Raw genomic sequence first — 21,269 nt, forward strand, 5'->3', positions numbered from 1 at the left:
CTACATTTGAAAATCAAGTACAACTTTATTGTCAAATGTGCTGTATGTGCAACATATATGTACTGTATGTACTTTATACTGACTTTGTGAAAGTACTGTAGTCTTAATGTTTTTTTTTCCAATCTCAGCAGAGAACAGATGTAGTTCAAGTCAAACATGGGCGACAGCTTGATTGAGATCCCGGTGTCCAATAAAGTGGAAAAAAAAGATGGGACTGCAGTGACATTGAGGGACTAACCCAGGAAGGTTTAATGCCAACAGCAACATACAGTATTTGGAGAAGCAAGATATTACCATTGTGGGTTAAGAGAATTGAAAACAATTTTTTTCGGCTCTTAATTTACCATTTGGGTTACTTGTGTCACAACGTTTGCAAAGCTGTTTGAGAACACGCATTGATAGCATAAGAGTTGAGCCAATGCTCGGATCTAGCTCTATAGCATCATGCTGGACTAAACACTTCATGTCAAAAGTGTATCACGTGGCCAGCCTGCTTAATCACTCCTGGAGAGTGTCTCGTCATCGTTTTTGATGAGTCCCACCAGAGTTACTGTATGTATGTCATCCGCAAATTTAATGAGGAGGTTTTTGAAGCTGGATGCTGGAGTGCAGTCATGGGTCATGAGAGTGAAGAGGAGGGGACTCGAACTGTCGACCTTTTGCCACATTGTGTTTTGTTGTATTTATCATTAAGATAAGATAAAAAAACCTTTATTAGTCTCGCAATGGAGAAATTCCCAATTCACAGCAGCAAAGTTATGAAAGGAAGAAGTAGAACAACAAAATATAGGAGCTGCTGGAAAGGCAGCCACTCTCGCGGCGCCATTTTGAAGTCAAAATAACAAAAATAACACAACACAACACATAGGACACAGACAGTCGTGCAATCTTCACCACTTTTCTGCATACACTTTGTTGTCTGAAGCAGTTATAGATGAAAGGGGAGAGGATCAAAGTGTCCTTTCACCAGTGGATCAGAGACGTCATGCTGAAAATGTGCACACGTCTGCTACAAGCTAAGTTTTGAAAGCAAACACGAAGCTGTAGCGTCCATTGACGAAAAGAGATGAGTTCACTTCTCCTGTCCCACGTAATCCGCTTCAAACTTCAAGCTGCGACTCCCAGTTCCAAATCCGCATCAGCGCTCCGCGCTAACGCTCCTTTCTTCTCATCGTCGGCTCCTCAAGCCTTACATCCATCCAGCCGCAGACCGTTCAACAGCACCGATCTCTCCGCTGAACAAAGCGGGGCTGTGAAAAATGCTGCCCATTACAGGCGCAAGACACAAGCGCCCCGGCTGTCCAGCAACGACAGTCAAATGGCGCCGACATTCCTCCCAGTCAAAAACAGTGCTGGTATACCCATGCTGCCAAGAAGGCGCAACCACCAAGCACAGAGTCTCCTCCTTGATGAATGCCGTGGCCAAAAAATGCTGAAAAAAGTCCACATCAGGTCCACACGACGTAACAACAAACACAAAATGACAAAACAAACACAAAAACAACAAAAAAAGCAAGGCTCATGAGAGCACTTGCTGACGGCTGCCTACTCGGGCGCCATCTTGACTTCAAAATTCTGGCGAGGTCTTTTGTTTGTAAAACTTGCCTGCTTGGTTGAATTGCATTTGAGCCCTCACCCTGCTTTTTTGCGCGTTTCTGTCATGAATTCAAGTACTTTGGAAGGAGTCTAGGGGTGGTCTAGTGTCCCCCAGAACTGGTCTGCTCCTGGGACAACAAAAGATGAATTATTATTATTATTATTTTTAATTCTGGCATTTATGCAGATTTATTCATTCATTCATTCATTTTCCGATCCGCTTATCCTCACGAGGGTTGCGGGGGGTGCTGGAGCCTCCCCCAGCTGTCTTCGGGCAGTAGGCGGTTGGACACCCTGAACCGGTTGCCAGCCAATCGCAGGGCACACAGAGATGAACAACCATCCACGCTCACACCTCGGGACATTTTAGAGCATAGGTGTCAGAACTCAGGTCCCGGAGGGCCGCTGTCCTGCATGCTTTCCAAGTCTCCCTGTTGCAACACACCTGATTCAAATGATCAGCTCATCAGCAAGCTCTGCGGAAGCCTGACATTGAATCTGTTCATTTGAATCAGGTGTGTTGCAACAGGGAGACTTGGAAAACATGCTGGACAGTGGCCCTCCAGGACCTGAGTTTGACACCTATGATTTAGAGTGTTCAATCAGTCTGCCATGCATGTCTTTGGAATGTGGGAGGAAATCAGAGTACCCGGAGAAATCCCACGCAGGCCCGGGGAGAACATGCAAAGTCCATACAGGGAGGCCGGAGCGGGAATTGAACCCAAGACATCTGCACTGTGAGGTCGACGCGGGAACTCCTGGACCACCCGGCCGCCTTATGCAAATTTTAATTTTACTTAATTTTCAAAGTCCGGATACAACCTTGATTCCTGATACAGTTCGCATTCACCCAATAGGTGAATGTGTTTGCTGACAACAGAGAGATAATTTCATAGTATTATTTCAAATCCAAATCACGGGTGCGACTATACATGCATTTATTTGTTGCGCTTTTATTTTGAAGGTGACCAAAGCACAACATACCAAGCATAACGTAATGCAAAGTCGGAACAATCGTGGTGGCGGCTGGCTTCACTTCGTTTTTCCGTGTGGACTATGGAGGCAGATTTTTGAATTGTAGTTCCGTATGACATTAGATTCGGTCTTCCTTCCGCGGAAGTTTAGGGTTGCCAAGCAACCCTTTGCGGTCCGCGGCAAAACTATGGAAGTGCAACGCTAGCGACTCTGGGTAAGTCGTCAATTAATACTAAATACACATGTCGATTTGTTCAACGCTGGTATAAATTTTGCGTCAGGATGCAACCTACTACCTGCGTTAATTAAAACGATGTTAAGTAGTTTTGTTCATAGTTTTTCAAATTGCACTTGTTATTTTTACGAGCCGGTCGTAATTAATTGTCCGCGTCAAACGAATGATTGCATGTTATCGTACCTAATGTGGTTTTATTGCCAACTATTAGTCTGGATGGAGAGAGCCGAAGAGCAATTCGCAGACGGGGAGGGGTGGGTGGAGGCAGAAGAGAAGCAAAACGAGCTGCTTGTTGACAGTGAACAAGAGGAGGCCGACGCTGGAGCAAATATGTCCCCTCCACGGGTAAATGTGTAGAGCCGACAACCAGTTTGAAGACGATGTATTCAATTTCAATAATTCCATTCAAATCACCGTCATTTTTCTCACATCAGCCAGGATCAGAACCTGTTGATGTGGGCCAACAGTCTCAGGCCGACAACACTGGTGCTGATGGAGACCCTGCTGCAACTGGACTTACTGGTCTTGGTCTGTCTTATATCTCATATACTGTATTCTAAGATTTATTGCAAAGAAAAACAATGTAGTATAAAAACGACAAATTCCATAAAGATCTAGTGCAGTGTTTCTTAACCTTCTTAGAGGTACTGAACCCAACCAGTTATTATGCACATTCACTGAACCCTTCGTTAGTGAAAAATAAATGTTTACAAATTCAAGATATGGAAAAAAACCCCGCATTCATTAAAAACAGAAAAAAGTAAATAAAAATTCATGAGATAGGTATACTTTTTTTTTTAATTGTGATAGTACGTCAGTCACACGTTGACTACTACGCAAACTAAATTTCCCACAGCATCGATTGGACAAGCAATACAATGTGATCATCTGCAGCCAGTGATGGCCAAGCAGGCGTGTCATTACTAATTGACATCTTGAGTCGGGTCTGTCTTACCCTCTATGGCAGAGGCTCCGTCGAACCCCTGAAACCGATTCACCGAACCCCTAGGGTTCGATCAAACCCAGGTTAAGAACCACTGATCTAGTGTGAGCTACTTTAAAATGGAGCATGGTATACAGGCATACTAATTTAGTATTACTAATAAGCATAATTGAATTTTTGCATAACTATTCATGACAGTCTTTTATTTATTTTTTTTAAATGTGGTATTATGACTTTTGTCTCTTTTTCAGAACAGGACAATACTTCCCGGGTTGGGTCACCAAGCCACTTTGTAAACTCATCAGAGGACGTGGACGAAGAACCACTGATGGAGGATGAAGATGAACTGATTGTTCTTGATTCTGAACATGTTTGTAGTACCTTCAATATTTCTGAAAATACTGTATATTCATTTCATGGTAGATGTCATTTAAATTCCAATTCTGTTCAATTTAGAGAATGTATGGTAGTTGTACATTCTGGAAAATAAACCAAAAAAAACAATTTTGACGCTCTGGAGCTGTGTTTTCCAACTTTGTGTAGTTAAATGTTGCTGTTTAGAAATCACTGCTCTCAAGAGACAAGTTTGCTCCTGGATTTCTTGCAAATGTGAACAGAATGATTCAGATTTCATGTTGGACATGTTGACAGCCTCTGGTTGCAAAGAAGCAAGCTGCGCTGAAGAATCAACTAATCAAGGAACTGGAGAGGCTCACACTGGATCTAAGGGAAGAGGTTAGATTAGCTTGATTTTTCATGGGGACGCACAAAGAAGTGTGTGCTTCACATGCACTTACTGTTAACATTTCCCTGATCACTCATTTTATATTTATAGGCTTTTGTGTGTGTGTGTGTGTGTGTGTGTGTGTGCGTGTGTGTGCTTTCTGCTACTTGTGCAGTTGGGAATTGAGAAGGCAGAGGTGAGCCAAACAGAAGAAATATACGTGCAGTTGTTCAGGGAACAGGAGAGGCTCAAACGACTCCAGACAAGACTAGATGGCCAACAGCAGACCAAGATCTTGGCTGAAGGCAAACATCGACAGGTGCAAGAGGAACTTGAGGTGGTAAGATCTTGCCAGTCCAGCACTACCAGCCAGTGCAACAAGGAGAGGGCCAACGGTGAGATGCTCGGATCACTCCGAGATTTATTTTCCTCATGACTTTTAATAAACCCTGACCTCATCTTGCATGGAGTTGTTTTGATGTACAGTATTCGTCACTATATTGAAGTAGAGGTGCTTGGAGTGCTTACTTGCAAATGGCCTTGGAGTATTTTTGGAAGGACTGGCCAGTGTTTAATGGTTTCCCCAATTCTTAGGATGGTTTACCTGTTCAATCTGTGCTCCCTGAATCGACAAAAGTCGAAAAAGATGCAATGTCTGCTCTGTCTCGATCTAAACAAAGTGTACATACTTGGGCTGCAACTAAAGATTCATTAATAATTCAATAATAATAATTGATAACACAGTGGTACCTCTACTTACGAACGTCTCTTCATACGAAATTTTCAAGTTACAAAACGCCTTGACAGGAAAATATTGCCTATTGTTACGAAAGAAATTTCAAGACACAAAAGATAAAAATACAGCGTGGGCTGCTACTCGCAGCTCCGAGTTTCCTGAACGCAACATAGCTGCTCTGCCATCGGCTATTACCGAGCACCATCCTGGCATCCCATCGGCTAGGTGGGACCTCTTCCGTATCTGTCTATGTGTGCAGATAGATAAATATGTGTCAATGCAGCGTCCGCATCATTCGCCCCTCAGGCCATGAAACCTTCCGATAGTTTTACGTAAATGTGAATCACCCAGAAAAAGTGTTCACCAGTCGGACGATCACTCACTATGCTGATGTTTGCCCAAGACATATTCAAAGGATTGTTAAAAGCCTTGGATCAGTTCTTTACAAAACGCCAGTCAAAAACCACTTCTGAGCAAGAGAGCATGGACTAAAGAGGGCAAAAAAAAACGATGATGACGCAGTCAAAAGTTAAATGACCATCATTTTTATTCTTTACTCTATTCTTTGTTTTTTACATTATGCACAACTCTCATTTATTGTGAAATAATCAAATTGTAACATGTATTTGTTACATATTTTTATGCATTTTTATGCTTTAGAAAACATTGATGTCTGAATGTTCAGGGGGCTTGCAACGGATTAGGGCATTTACATGGAAATCGCGTCTCTACTTACAAAATGTTCTAGTTAAAAATTGTCTTCCAGAACCAATTATTTTTGTAAGTAGAGGTACCACTGTAATAATAATTCTTAATAAATAATTCATTTTTTTTCCAATTTAAAAAACAACAAGCTTTTAACCCAGAATCTTTGTTATGAAACAAACGTTCTAACCAGCCCGTCACCATGCTGCCAATGTACAAATCACCTTCACGTGGATTTTTCCTATCCATAGTATCCAACCTACAAACAGAGCTGGACAAACTGAACTCGCACCTCAACTTCACACAAGAAGTTGGTGAAGATCTGCATTCTAATGTCAAAGCCATGAAGAATGTCACACGCAAAACAGCAGCTCAGAAGTCCCAAGTCGAAGAGCAGAAACTCAAACAGGTGAACAGGTTTCGACACAATATACAGTGCCGTGAAAAAGTATTTTCCTGATTTCTGTGTTCTTTACATATTTATTACTCACAAAGATTTCAGTTCATCAAACCAATTTAATATCACACAGAGACAACCAATGGTGATTTCATTGACCAACGGGAAATAAAAATTAAAACCTATCTGGCTCTATGTGTAAAAATTAATTGCCCCTATTGTTAAATCACAAAGTAGCTGTGACTAACGACAGTTTTGGGAAAGCTGAGTTCAATTTCACTGAGTTTGACACCCTAGCACCACATTTGTTGAATCAAGAAATCACCTCAATAGAATCTGTCGGACAAAGTGAAGGAGGCTACAAGATCTCAAGAAACAAACACATCATGCCACGGTCTGAATAAATTCACGAAGAAATTTAAAAAAAAAAAGGGATTAAATCTGATCAGTTTGGAAAAGGTTTCAAAGTCATTTCCAAGACTCTGGGGCTTGAGCAAACTACTGTCAGAGCCGTTATCCACAAATGAATAAAACTGGGAACAGTGGCAACATGACTATTTCACAGCACTGTGTAGAATCCATTGCATCCATTACATTTATGACCGCACCAACAGGACATGTATGTGGAGCACCTCACAAAGGGCTTGGAGCGAGTGACACAACAGAAGGATATGTATGAGGTCCAGACCAAAGCCCAGGCAGAGACAACGGAGGCAACCAAGGAGGCTCTTTCTGAGGTACGTACAGCACAACATACTGACAGTTGTGGACTGTGAAGGAAACGCATTCTCCCCAAGTTGCAGTGAAAACAAACATTATTCTTTGTTGAGACATTGGAGCCCTTTGTATATCTATATCAGGGGTGGCCAACCAGTCAGAGACGAAGAACCAATTTTGTTTTACCGTATTACTGCAAAGAGCCACATCATACCCTTCCTCGTGCGCGCTCGCACACACACACACACACACACACACACTTTTTTGCCCAAAGATCGACTTTTGAAGCGACCAACTTCCCACGATCGACCCGATCGCGAACGTGCAAGCATACATACACACCCACATGCGCTCGCATGCACGTGGGTGCCCACCCGTGCACTCGCATACGAATTGACGCACGCCACGAAGAGCAACAGTCCGAACGGGCCGAAAATGAACGAAAGCTAAGGACACAAACAAATAAATCTTTTTTTTCCACCCATTTCCTCTTCCCACCCCTTGCGGTCGTCTTGGGACCAGTTCACTGGCTCCCGGTCGATTGCGATCGACGTATTGGGCACCGCTGCCTGAAAATCAGAGGTAATTTGATGACTAGCTTAGCGCCGTTGTTTGCGCATGAGCGATGATGCAGTCATCTGATTGGTTGCCCTCTATGTCAATCAAGTAATAGGATTGATGGTAGGCTGACGTAGTACGTTCTGTGTATTTAGCGCCTTTGTTTGAATGGCATCGCCACTGCCGAGGCATTCTCAAGGCTTATCATGTGAAAGCCCGGGAGCCGTATTGAACCAGCCAAAGAGCCGCATGTGGCTCGCGAGCCGCTGGTTGGCCACCCCTGGTCTATAGTGTTCCCTCACTTATCGCGTTTTATGGGGACCGAGAAAGTCAGTGAAAAACCACAAAGGAGGGTTGACTCCACCCCTTGGGAATTTTTTTGTAAGTGTATGTGGGTACCAGCATGTTTAAAATATGAAAACAGGATTTATACTTGACATAAATGCCCGAGTAGGCAGCCGTCAGCAAGTGCTCTCATGAGCCTTGCTTTTTTTGTTGTTTTTGTGTTTGTTTTGTCACTTTGTGTTTGTTGTTACGTCGTGTGGACCTGATGTGGACTTTTTTCAGTATTTTTTGGCCACAACATTCATCAAGGAGGAGACTCTGTGCTTGGTGGTTGCGCCTTCTCGGCAGCATGGGTATACCAGCACTGTTTTTGACTGGGAGGAATGTCGGCGCCATTTGACTGTCGTTGCTGGACAGTCCCGGGGCGCTTGTGTCTTGCGCCTGTAATGGGCAGCATTTTTCACAGCCCCGCTTTGTTCAGCGGAGAGATCGGTGCTGTTGAACGGTCTGCGGCTGGATGGATGTAAGTCTTGAGGAGCCGACGATGAAAAGAAAGGAGCGTTAGCGCGGAGCGCCGATGCGGATTTGGAGCTGGGAGTCGCGGCTTGGAGTTTGAAGCGGATTACGTGGGTCAGGAGAAGTGAACTCATCTCTTTTCGTCAATGGACGCGACAGCTTTGTGTTTGCTTTCAAAACTTAGCTTGTAGCAGACGTGTGCACATTTTCAGCATGACGTCTCTGATCCACTGGTGAAAGGACACTTTGATCCTCTCCTCTTTCATCTATAACTGCTTCAGACAACAAAGTGTATGCAGAAAATTGGTGAAGATTGCACGACTGTCTGTGTCCTATGTGTTGTGTTGTATTATTTTTGTTATTTTGACTTCAAAATGGCGCCGCGAGAGTGGCTGCCTTTCCAGCAGCTCCTATATTTTGTTGTTCTACTTCTTCCTTTCATAACTTTGCTGCTGTGAATTGGGAATTTCTCCATTGCGAGACTAATAAAGGTTTTCTTATATTCTTATCTTATCTTATATTTGAGACAAAGACTACAACAGTACACGTAGTCATTGAAATCTTCGATTATAACACCTTATACAGTAATTAACATTCGTCAGCATTGCCTTCTGAGGGAGAGACGAAGACACTTGTGTTAGTCTCATTTTACACTCTTGACGGCGTGGCCGCCGTTAGCCTCCAGCTAGCTACTGACCAGCTATCGCCGTGCAGCCGATGTGTTTATGATAAGACAATTAATCGGTAGTGATGAGGAGGAGGCGAAGAGAGACCTGCTGCTTTTTTCGGACAAGCCCAATCAGTCTCTCTCTCTCTCGAGCGCGCACGTAGCAAACACAACAGAAAAGAGTATTCCTGAGAGAGGCAGGCGAACAATCAGATAGTCAACAGCGTGATGAGACACTGATCAGAGTCAACAGCGTGACAAGACACAAGGGAAGATGCTGGGTAGGGCTGCGAAGATGGGCAGCCAATCAGCTCACGGGATAGATCCACTCTGGAAGTGGTTCATTGGTCGACGCCGCGCTGGAACCAGTCATGCGTACAGTCATGTACAAAACCCCTAAGTCATTTGGCATTTCTTTCTGAATACAGTACTTTGTGAAAAAAACGTGATGTAGTAAAGCTGCGATAAATGAAGCGCGATATAGCGAGGGATCACTGTATTCGAATTGATGTGCTGATGTCTCACAAAAGATTTGTTGAAGATTTTAATTGGATCAGCCATTTTTTTCACCAACATGTTTCACTCTCTGTCATTAATATTGTAGATCAGAGAAAACTCTGAGGTTAATCTTTGAAACGGTGAAAATGCACTAAACCTGTGGGGCATTGTTGTATCATTTCGTGTGTGCTTGTGTGTTTACGTTCTTCTACAGGCGGAAATGCAAATGGTGTCTCTGGCGATGTCACAGAAACACCTTTTACAGCATTGGAACAGGAGCCTGGTGGATTTGAGGAGGCAAGATGAAGACTTCAGAGCAATGCAGGAGGCTCTTCGGTCAGAACCGACTTCAACATTGTATTCGTGTGGAATTCCCTTGAAGTGGGAATTAAAACAAAACATTCAGTCGTAGCAAAATGCGACTGATGCTCTCCTCTGCAGTGAAAAAGGAATAAAATTCACAAAACACGAAAGTGAAGCCGTGCATCATTTTTTCTCATTCAGTTCCCCGTACTTTCTTTTTTCCACAGCATGGCTGAGCACCAGGTGATCGTGCTGAACAGCGAAATTGAGGGTATGAAAAAATCCATCTCTGAGCTACAGGAGGAAAGTGAAACTTTGACCATGCTGCTTAACTGCACCGATATGGACTGCGACGTCTCCAAGAAGATGATCAGTCAGAAGCAGAGCCAGCATGAAATTCTGCTGGCCGAGTACAGCATCTACCTCCGTGCTCTGGGGCAGACTGAGCGGACGCTTGCAGAACTCACTAAGGTTGACAGAAGACTTCTAATGAGGTAGCTGTGACTTGATTGGCCACAGAATGAATGACTTTCCTCTCTTTCTTTAGGAGGACAGCACTCTTCAGGCTGAGGTCGCTGATCGGAGACGAAAGTTGGAGAAAGACAAAGATAAGCACTTGGAGTTAGAGAACAGCATCATGACTCAAATGCTACAGAAGTTCATGGACAACAAGGCTGCTCAGTATTATCAGCGACTTACCAACAAGAAGGCCTCCCTCAAAAAGGAGAAGGTAAACTTTTAAAAGAAGAATCTGTGGTATTGGGGCTATCATGGTTACATTTCTATGTTGAGGTTCAAACTTCCGCATAATTTTCATTTCAAAAATACTACCGGTTAAAAAGCTGAATCAAATCTAGACCACAGGTGTCAAACCTAAGACCCCTGGAACAGATTCAGGCTGCATCAGTTTATGTATTGATGGAAATGGATTTCACTGCCAAATGCTTCGCGAATCTTTTTCCTCAACTTCTGGCTCTAAAATGAATCATCCCAAAATGAGTTGGATTGAAAAGATATTCATACAATGCAGGGACAGTTATATTTCACCCTTTCATGCAACTTGTAACCTGATAACATGATTAGCTGTCCACTGTGGTAACCGCAGTCCGACAGGGTAAAAAAATCTAAAAATTCTATTTACATTCTGTATTCTGTCGTCTATATTTTTGAAAGCCCACACAGGCAAAGAGAGACAATAGTCAGGGAGCAGGCTAACATCTGACTAGTTATATGCTGAGGCAATTATACATTTACCGTACTTTATATGATCTCACACTTTTAACAGGCCCACAGGAGGCAGCCATAAAACATCAAATTTGACATACAGTTTGAAAATAGCTTATCGGTATGTGTTAGCACGGGTTGATATTTGATACTGTTTCCCTGCTCGTATATTGTTCTTTAAATTCATCACCCTCTACTTTTAAATGAACATTTTATGCTGACAATGATGATTCAGACCAATCTGACATAACAATCCCTTCTGTCCTATTAGGTCTATCAGTTGTGGCATTTAGAGAGTCAAGTAATGGCCGCAAAGGTGGAAAGTAAAGTGATTGACGAGAAACTGGAAAACTTGGCCCGATCACAGAAGGAGCTCGATGAAGAAATCAGAAAGTACAACAAGGTGGTCGAATCAAATCAGGCTGAGAGTTCCTCCATTGATGCACTTATCACACAGAAACTGACTGCTATCGCTAACTACAACAAAAAAAAGGATCTCATTGCAGCTCGCACCGGGGTAAGGAATCCTTGATTGTTTAGCATATATTGTGAGGATTTGGAACATCGGTGTCAGATTCAAGGTCCTGGGTCCAGGTCCGGCTCACCACATCATTGTATGTCATCCAAGAACTCTGTACCTTCATTTTTAACAGACACAACAAGCATTTTAATGCATTCCTTTCTTCACACACACATGAATGAGATTGTGTTTGCTGTAATGTCTTTGTTTGCGGATGTTGTCATTGATTATAATCCATCGACCGTGTATAATTGACACTAATTTTAATACAAGATATGTCTCAATTCGAGCCTGCCTATCAGATCTGTGTAAAGGTTCATTTCAAATAGAAGTTGTTGAAAAATAAACAGTATATAGTCGTTAATGTCACTCGTATGAATATAATGGCTAATGAAAATTCGCGTGACACCCCTTTAGAATGTTCTATGCCAAATAGTCTAAATTGAGTGTATGTGTGTGTGTGTGTGCGCATGCTTGTTTTCACAGCATGAAGACCTCAGTCCTCTGCAAATCAAAGTTGAGGCAATAAAGACTCAAACTGAGGAATTAGCCGAAAAAATCAAGAATGATCAGCAGCTGTGGCTGAAGCTTCAGGAAACACTTGTGGGACTGACCCTGGAGATTCAGGCATACAACAAGGTGTACAACAAGCTTCAGGCAAAGTACACTGTGACCTGTCAAAAGAAGATTTATCTGGAGCGTATGTTACATGTTTTATGACACATTTTTCCCAAATAAAATCAGATTTGTCATTTGCAAAATGTAATTCATGAGTGCTGATATTCACCGAAACCGCGACCAGGCCATCTTGAAGTTGCCCACCGTGAGGAGAATGAGGTGGAGAAGAGCAATAAGATGCTTCAAAGAGACCTGCTGAAGCTCAACGCGCTTGTGAGCAAAAACACGCAGCTGCGCGATGCTTTGGAGCAGGAGAACGCTGCGATAGAGACTGACTTCCTTCACAAACTCAAGGCATACCCTTTCTGTCTGACACAAAATCTTTTTTCTCCTTCAAGTGGTTTTAATGCTCCGTCTGTAATGTTATATGATTAGGTGGCAGAGCGGGAATCTATCGAGGTGGAGTGTAAACTGGAGAAGGCCCGGGGGGAAAAAGAGAAACTCCTCAGCAGTTTGGTGGAGGCTGAGTCAGTCGTTTGCTCAATAGGAATTCACATATCAAGTAGACGTGCATCTGCTGTAGTCACGCGTTATTCACCAATGTATGCAAACATCTGTGTGCGTTTTATGACAGGCGACAGATCATGCTGTGGGAAAAGAAGGCTCAGCTTATGAAAGAGACACGTTTAGTTGTGGAGGAGGGTCACGGAGACATCCAGATAACCAAAGATGACATTCACCGGATGGAGGTACGTGAACTGGTTCTCCTGGAAAACGTGTATGAGTGCTGCTCATTACATCTTGGCAGTGATTCCCTCGAAAATCTGAACCGATATAATTCTGACATTATATTGATTTTATATCATTGATAAAACTCTCAATGTTCATATAATCTTAATTCAAGATGGCGCTACTTAGGATGCTTTCAGGTGTCCAGGGAGGGCTTGGGGCGAGGGTTTGAAACCGCTTAACACTGTGCCTATGCACAGTGGAGCGACTCTTCCATGAGGGTGTTCCCTGTTGATGTCTTACCTGGACCGCACTGAAAAGAATCATATGATCGAGCAAAACGAATCGCTTTATGAATTTATTTTCTCTCAAAATGGAAAATTGAAATGGATGATCACACCTATTTCGCTAATTTGATTTGAAGAAATCAGGACAAAAACCAACCACTTTGATTGTCGCTGCTATTGCCAGATGGAGAGAACCATACAATGATAAAAGAAGGTGGGGTTCTGGTGTCATCAGTCAACAATAAGTGTTGCTAACCTATTAATGCTTTTGTTTTTGTCATTTATGGTAATGTAGTTTCTTGCACCTTAAATGTGTTTTTTTATGTGCTAAACAGCGGCAGCTCAATCAGCTGATGAAGCAGCGGGAGCAGCTAGTGAAGGAGAGTGTCATAGTCGTGGAAAGGAGGGGAAACATCATCAAGCGCAATGATGCCCTGGCCCGAAGCACGAAAAAGCTAATTACGAAGGGAACGCTAAATCTCATCAATGATGGCTTGCGGCGCAAAATAAAAGAAACACAAAAGGTGATACTTTTTGTCTTTTGTCTGTATACATTATTCGTTGTGTAATAACCTAAAAATGTATGTTTTTAAGATGGTCAAAGAGTGGGACCAGGAGCTCAAAGAACTGCAAGAGAGCCGGTTGAATCTGAGCAACATTGTTGCACATCAGAAGCAGCAGCTGATGAACCTGTCTGGCACCAGTCGTGACCTTGAGACTGATCTGGAAAAAATCCAGGATGCCAAAAACAGGGTATGTTGTCACATAAAGTAACGCATATACCATGCCATTGTTTGTCCCAAGCCCAAACAAATGGGTAAATCTCAACAATATGCGCCTTGGAAATTTTTCGAATGCAAACTATGTGACATAGCAAAATAATAAACACTGCATATATATATTTTTTAGCATAGCATGATATGAGCATGAACTTGAACACCAACTAAGGCTACTTTTTTTAACCGGTGAAAGCATCACAGTCGCAGTTTTCCACTCATCTTTTCTACTTCCTTTTTAGGACCAAGCTTACCTAATGGAATTTCAGAGCAGGACTAAGAAACTCCAAGAGGTGACTGATGGGAAATATCGACCGTCATCCTCAACTAGTCAATCAGTGGAAGCCGCGACACAGAACCTAAACGAGCGCTTGCTCGCTATCGGCACCATTATCCACCGTGTGTGCGAGGAGTTCCCCATTCACAGAGAAGCTCTCTGTGCTCTGTTACTGCCTTTGGAAGCAGGCACACACAGTCTCCAAGAACAGGAAGCAACATGTGAGTGATATGCAAAAAGTATAATGACCGAGAGTACTGAAGAGCTCTAGGAAACATTTGAAACTCAGAGCCCCCTATTTAGGTCTGATGGATTACATGGAGGCAGTGGTGTAACGGTAATACGTTCATGAGCAGGGCAAGATGTCTTTTGGCGAAAGGCAGGGGACACCCTGGACTGGTTGTCAGTCAGTCACATGTGCACATAAAGAGAAAGGCACCCATTCACGCTCGCCTACATGCACTGTCAACAATGAGTGGGAAGTGAACCCACACTGCCTGCTCAAGTCAGGCAAGTAACCCCCTCCGCCATCAGTGATGCAAGTAATTGTAGTGGGTATACAGTGAAACTCCTCTACAACGAAATCATGTTTGCAGCAAGACATTTTTCACAATGGGGTTTTTCACTGTAGCAAATTTGATCTCAGATGTAAACACACACACACACACACACACACAAACGTATGTGTACTCTTTATTTTTATTCCAATAGTGCATAAGTATGAGCATACACTTACTGTATTTGACACTTCATATAGTCAGTGTAGAGAGAGAAAAAGGGAAAGAAATTGCAAAATTTACAATCAGCATTCACTTTCAGTTACGTCAATTTCATGGATAATGTCTTTTATTTTGCTTGCTCCGTCTTTCATTTTGATCACTTTTACCCTCTCTTCCAGCGTCAGAGCTCTTCTTGTCGTAGCTGCTTGACATCCAAAAGTCCGTTTTGTACCCATTTTAGCAATGCAACGTTCTTGCTGCATCTGAAACTAACAATAACAAATACTTCCTGGACTACTGCGCATGTGTAAACCAGTGTGGTGGTTGCTGTTGCCGTTTCCCAACGAAGCAGTAGAGGTCGCTGTTGGATTAGACTTCGTTGTAGTGAATCTGGTCGCGAGGCAAGAGCAGAGAAAAATATTTCGTATAACGCAACGGGGGGGGGGGGGGGTTTCGTTGTATGGGTGGCAGGAGAGTGGGAATGGTGTTAATGCATGAAGATTTTTTCACACTAGGGGGGTATTTTCGCCCATGTAGGTTTCGTTGTAGAGGAGTTTCTCTGTAGCATTCTGTTTTTCCTAATTATGTTGTCCTTCAGTTGCTGTTATTTCTAGTCTGTCTATACTCTTCTGCATGTAACCACCAACTAGATATCTTGGACTACTGCTGGTCATCTCAAACCGTGCCGCTCCATCAAATTAAATAAAAAATTCTAAACTTCAATCAAATAAAAAAGGCCAAGTGGTGTAGAAAATGAATATATGGGGGGAGGGGGGGGAATAATTTTAAAGAAATGACAAGTCGTGGGGCATCACGGTAGTCGACAGGTTAGCAAGTCTGCCTCTCAGTGCAGAGGTGCAGGGTTCGATTCCAGCTCCGGCCTTCCTGTGGGGAGTTTGCATGTTCCCCAATGCCTGTGTGGGTTTTCTCTGGGTACTCCGGTTTCCTCCCCCTTTCCAAAAACATGCATGGCAGGCTGATGGAACACTCCAAATTGTCCCTTGTTGTGAGTGTGAGTGTGAATGGTTGTTTGTCTCTGTGTGCCATACGATTGGGTGGCAACCTCTTCAGGGTGTACCCCGCCGACTGCTTGATGACGGCTGCGATAAGCTCCAGCAAACCCATGATCCTTGTGAGGATAACGAGATTAGAAGATGGATGGATGACAAGTAGTGTTGGTTAAAAAACAGAAACAAGGTAAAAAGGTAGTAAAATTGATCAAGGCCTGAGGGTTAACATTTGTCGTCTTTACTAAGGTTCAGGTTGAGGTTGTTAACATTAATGGCCAACAATGATACATATTGTCAATTGCAGTGTGTCAACATATCTTAAAGTCACAAGTGTTCTTTCAGCGACTGCAGGTGTTAAATTTGGCGAAGAAACTTTCATCGATGCATCCTCTTTTGATGTCAGGTCTGTTGCGTCTGTCATATTCAGCGGTGGTGCTGTTGTTGTGGTCCAGCTCTTGCCGCAGCTCCTTCTTCTGTCGTTCCTGCTGCCTCTGTAGGATCATAGCCGTACGTGCCGCGTTCGAGCACCACCGAGCATATTGTTGCTTCTCTCGGGTCCCCTCCAACTTGGTCATCATTTTCTCCTCAACTTGAAGGTTCCAGAACTTTTTCATCTGCTGCGAACTCTCCGGACGTGGCCTCCTGTCGTAGCTGTGAAAAATACCCGGTACCCCCACCTGACTCGGCCGTATCTCTCTCGGGTCGTCTTTGAGTTCCCGTTCGTACCGTTGCCTCTCTTCAGCCATGGCCTGATTGAACTCGTTCATTTCGACCGCGTTTTTTTTCCTCTTCTCCATCTCGGCGTTTTCCAGTCCCAGAGCTACATTGTCGATATGTACTCTGAATTGGTCGTCGGCCAACTTTTCCATTCTCTGTCTTTCTTTCTCCACGGCTTGCTCTGTCTGTTGCTGGAGCAGCCACTCTCTCAATTGCTCTTTCTGTCTGTATACTCGGCTTTCACTGTCCGGGTCCTCCCCGGCCATTCCAGGAGGCATCATGTGTTCCACTGCTTCCTCAGAGTCATCCCGGTTCAACCTCTCCTGAATGGCACGCTCATACTGTTCCAGAAAATTGGTCCTCTCCATTGCTTGTTTCTCCTTTTCTTCTTTGACATGGAGAAGGTACGCTTGCTTGCTATCATGTAGGAATTGGGCCTCAAAGGTATCCTGTTCCAGTTTTTCGGCATCTTTCCATTTCTTCTTGTCATCCAGCTGCTTTTCAAGGCCTTCTTTATCGATACCAATGGTTCTGAGTTTGTCGTTAAAAATTCTCTCTTTTCTTTCTCGCTCATTGTTGCGACGTCTCTCTACACTTGCCAGTTCAAATTGAGAGCCATTCCACATTTTGCCTGACAAATCAATATGCAGTCCGTGTTAAAATTATCAGCCTGTTGAGAGTGGTTCACCAGCACACTGACCTACAATCCACTAGATTTCTCTTATGGCTGGTCCTGAAACACAAAACGCACAAAAACAAACAAACAAACAAAAAAACATTCACACACCAAGATTTTATACAACTAAGATTGTTTATATGCGTCTTGCTGGAAATCAGACAAAGGACTTTAAAAACAATATAATACAGTATTTTCCGCACTATAAGGCGCATCTAAAAGCATTCAATTTTCTCAAAAGCTGACAGTGCACTTTGTAATCTGATGCACCTTTTTATGATGTTCCAGTCTCTTGATATCCCCCCATTGAGTTGTTTCCCTGTTAGTGTCCCTGTGCCATCTCGTGGTGATTCTTAGCAGAAACCAATTGTAACCTAATAGGGTTCTCTGCCTGACAGTAATTGACATGTGCAATCGCCAACACACACTCAAACAGAATTAGCCATTATGAAATAAAGATAATACCAAAAGCATAGTTAAGACGAAACGAAGGAAATAGGAGACAAGCAAGACTTCTAAGGATAATTAGCCCCTTGTGGAGGTGAGTCCACAAGGTTTGTGTGCCTTTTTGTTGAATCAAATGTCTTCGTAACTTTTGTCTTTCATTTATTGTTTGGTAATTCCATTTGTATTTATATGTTTCATGTCCGTGTTTGTGACCAGTTCTTATTGTTACAGCTGCAGCAGTTGTGAAGGATCTACATCAATAAAGCTGTATTGTATTGTATTGTATGGTATTCCTTTTAGCGTAGCTCTATCTAGTGGATGCACAGCGCGACCGCAGCCAGTAATTGTAGCTTCTATTCTATGTGCCTTATGATGCAGTGCGCCCTATATATAAAAACTGTTTTAAAATAGGCCATTCATTGAAGGTGCGCCTTATAATCAGGAGGGTTTTATCGTGCAGAAAATAATTACTGGAAAATATGATTTTTTCTTTAAGTTTTTTTGTTTAAATCATCTCCTTGACAATTATGACTAAAAGCAATCTTTTGCACCACTATACTTTTAGTATGCAACGATATATTTAGAGAAGAGTCAATCTGCCTGAACTGTAGAAAAAGGGAATGGCTTAGTTCAAGAATGATCATTTCAATACGGGACTGTTCCTCATACTGGTTTAAACAATGAAATTGGTAAATATTTCTTCAAACAATCACTTTCACCATTTCCATCCACGGCATACTCATTCAACAAAGACATTTACATTAACTCGGAATGTGGCCAGGTTATGAATTATTTTGTGGTTGATAAAGACGGTGAGTTTAAATACCTATGCAGCATAATAAGTGCCATGAGCACGTATTTGCAACCTTCTACCATTTATTATTGTTTTGCAGAGATTGCCCACTTTGTTTCCGATCAACAAACAAATGCAACGATCAGACAGAGAGCCAAAGTGAACATAAAATGCAGTTTTCAAATGGTGCGTTGATTTATGTATCTCTCTCTGACCTCATCATTTGTAGCTTTCTAGATTGTATTTGAAGAATCTAACACAAAATTGCAGCGACAGTAGGTTGGGATGGAAGGGAGAGTTGCAGGTTCCTAAATTATTCAAATCAATTGACATTTTTTCAAATGAAATGAGTGTTGACTATCAAGAAGTCAAGAAATTTCACGGTGACTAGAACCCGGTATAACGTACAACAGGGGTGTCAAATTCACTTTTCTCACGGGCCTCATTGTAGTCACATTTTCCCTCGGAGGAAAACTGTGTGTAACCGTATAAATGTTGACTTATTACATATACAGTCTACAATACTGGATAACTAGTTTTGAAATAAAAAATCTAGCACAGTAGTGTGTTCAAATGTTGTTCAAGTTACTGTCATAACATAATAAGAATGCTTGCAATAGCTCAATATTATTATTTATTACATGACGCTTTGAAATTTTGTGACAGATTTTAACAAGCATCATGGGAGTTGACCTGATTAAATTGTTTTTGCGGCCCATATAAAATGATGTGGTGGGCCAGATCTGGCCCCCGGGCCTCAAGTTTGTTATCTGTGCAATAGACCCCTGGAAGAATCCTGAACTTCAGCAGTACTTCTTTGTTATTTGGTCTAACATCTAGCTTTTTATTTCATCTATTCGTTATTTTACTTATGGCTTTGGAAACGGCAGCCTGACAAGTTTTTGTTGTTTTTGTCCAACATCACCACTGACAAACAAAAGCCCTCTTTGGTACTTAATAACCCGGTTTTGTCTCACCGTAGGCAACACCGTTGTCTAGTCTGCCAGGTTAAAAAAAATCAAATAAAAATAAAAAACGCACACACACATTACACTTGATCCTGGAATTTCCTGACGTACTCCAAGTAAACTATTATAACTCTACTTCAAAAGAGTTATAAGTTATAACCCCTCAAAAAGCTTACAACGCTTGCTTTTCTACTCACTAATCCGATCTACTTGATCAACGACAAACTCAACACAACTCATCGCATCACCTTCAAAATCAAGGGAATTCAATGTCACCCTGTCGCTTAAAGGGGTGACATCGTCCTTCGACAAAGCCCTCGGCGCCTCGCTACCCGGCTGAACTCATCCTTCACATATTTACAAGTTGTGTGATCATAAAGTTTTCAAAGTCATACATCACCAAGAGTAAGCATAAAGGATGACATCACAGGAATAATATACAATTGTGGACATTTTGGAAATGGAAGTGAACTTTTTTTTCTCAGTGTCTGTGCCACAAGTTTCACACTACACTCTGTATGTTTCCATCATGTGCGATCACCAGTAAATAAAAGGAATAAACACATGAGTCTCACTGATATTGTACCAATTTAGCGGCAGCATTTTGCTTTTTTTTTTTTTTTTTCCGCACCGGAACCGGGTGGTCATCTGAGGTACAACAGTATTCAAAAATATTTGGACAACTTTTGCAAGCGGCAGTGGGCAAATATTCCCCAGTCAATGTGTGCCAGCAATCCAGTGGTCTCGATCCGAAGACACGTCGATCTGGTGGGGAAAATTGTTCGGTTCACACCGAACCGAATAATGTTTTTAGGATTCCAAATATGCAGGATTAGACAAGGTGCGATTACAAAAATGTTTATTAAAAGAAAATCGCACCGACAAAGTATTAACTGGAATTGCTGGTCACAAGCAGCCAGGAATAAACAATGCATGAAACAAAAGGTGCTTGCAGAGGCAAGGTTCAATAGAACATAGAATATATGCATACATATATATATATAAGAATCAAATAGTAAATAATAAATACTTATAAACTAGAATCTACGAACAAACGGGGGGTGACTATGAATATATCGAAAGGTCTAGAAAATAAACGCACCAGCGAGCAAGGTCAATAATCCGACAACGAGACATGATCTCGGCAGCATGGCCAAGCATGATAAGGAAATGTGGAACGGGTGCGCCTGCTGGAGGGAAACTCCCTTCCCTCCAGCCGGAGCTGAAACCCAAATCAAGACAGCACAGGACAAAAATTAAGTTTGCAGATTCAGGTGCGCCCCATCCACCTCACCACCGTTTGCTGAGCCTGAAGTATTTTATGTGTGTGATGCTGTTGTGGTAAAGTTCTTCCATTTATGTCTTGCAAGAAAGAGGTGTTAGTAACAGTTCAGTTTTGTTGTTGTTTTTTTCATTCTAGGTTATGGCCAGCAGAAACAAAAAGAAGTGCTGTGAAGTCTCTTGACACAAGTTGGACAGGAACACTCAACATAACCTGCAGCAAGTGTAAGAAATACATATGCAACAGAGAGTGAACATCATGTTTGGTATCTGCTGGTGTAAACAGGCAAATAATTCAATGATGTGTTGAGTCTGGTTTCCTTTCTGAAGTGTGTTCAGTTTGTCTTCTGTATATTGACCTCAATGAGTTAT

The 21,269-nt window shown here is 42.4% G+C and overlaps 2 protein-coding genes across 2 annotated transcripts; one reads left to right on the forward strand and one right to left on the reverse strand.

Moving 5' to 3' along the window:
- Nucleotides 1–2,772: 2,772 nt before the first annotated feature.
- On the forward strand, nucleotides 2,773–14,921 carry LOC147200677 (coiled-coil domain-containing protein 40-like). The gene is made up of 18 exons (XM_086120334.1): nucleotides 2,773–3,151; nucleotides 3,241–3,334; nucleotides 4,001–4,119; nucleotides 4,401–4,484; nucleotides 4,649–4,868; nucleotides 6,166–6,323; nucleotides 6,926–7,048; nucleotides 9,767–9,888; nucleotides 10,083–10,326; nucleotides 10,403–10,585; nucleotides 11,351–11,596; nucleotides 12,086–12,299; nucleotides 12,402–12,571; nucleotides 12,653–12,744; nucleotides 12,852–12,966; nucleotides 13,569–13,757; nucleotides 13,828–13,986; nucleotides 14,252–14,921. The coding sequence occupies exons 1-18, from the start codon at nucleotides 2,885–2,887 to the stop codon at nucleotides 14,513–14,515; spliced, it is 3,063 nt and encodes a 1,020-aa protein (XP_085976460.1). The 5' UTR covers nucleotides 2,773–2,884; the 3' UTR covers nucleotides 14,516–14,921.
- A 1,339-nt stretch (nucleotides 14,922–16,260) lies between these two features.
- On the reverse strand, nucleotides 16,261–17,358 carry LOC147200678 (RIB43A-like with coiled-coils protein 2). Its single transcript, XM_086120464.1, has one exon. It carries the CDS (start codon nucleotides 17,356–17,358, stop codon nucleotides 16,354–16,356), a length of 1,005 nt encoding a protein of 334 aa, XP_085976590.1. The 3' UTR covers nucleotides 16,261–16,353.
- Nucleotides 17,359–21,269: the final 3,911 nt, after the last annotated feature.

Source organism: Hippocampus guttulatus, chromosome 9 (genome assembly GCF_054856545.1).
Source record: "Hippocampus guttulatus isolate MCC_2025c chromosome 9, RoL_Hgut_1.0, whole genome shotgun sequence".
NCBI lineage: Eukaryota > Metazoa > Chordata > Actinopteri > Syngnathiformes > Syngnathidae > Hippocampus > Hippocampus guttulatus.

Coding starts and splice junctions, on each gene's coding strand:
- LOC147200677 (XM_086120334.1), top strand. CDS start 2,885: ATGTTAAGTAGTTTTGTTCATAGTTTTTCAAATTGCACTTGTTATTTT. Junction 11,597..12,085: donor TCATTGCAGCTCGCACCGGG/GTAAGGAATCCT, acceptor TTGTTTTCACAG/CATGAAGACCTCAGTCCTCT. Junction 12,572..12,652: donor ACTTCCTTCACAAACTCAAG/GCATACCCTTTC, acceptor TTATATGATTAG/GTGGCAGAGCGGGAATCTAT.
- LOC147200678 (XM_086120464.1), bottom strand. CDS start 17,358: ATGTGGAATGGCTCTCAATTTGAACTGGCAAGTGTAGAGAGACGTCGC.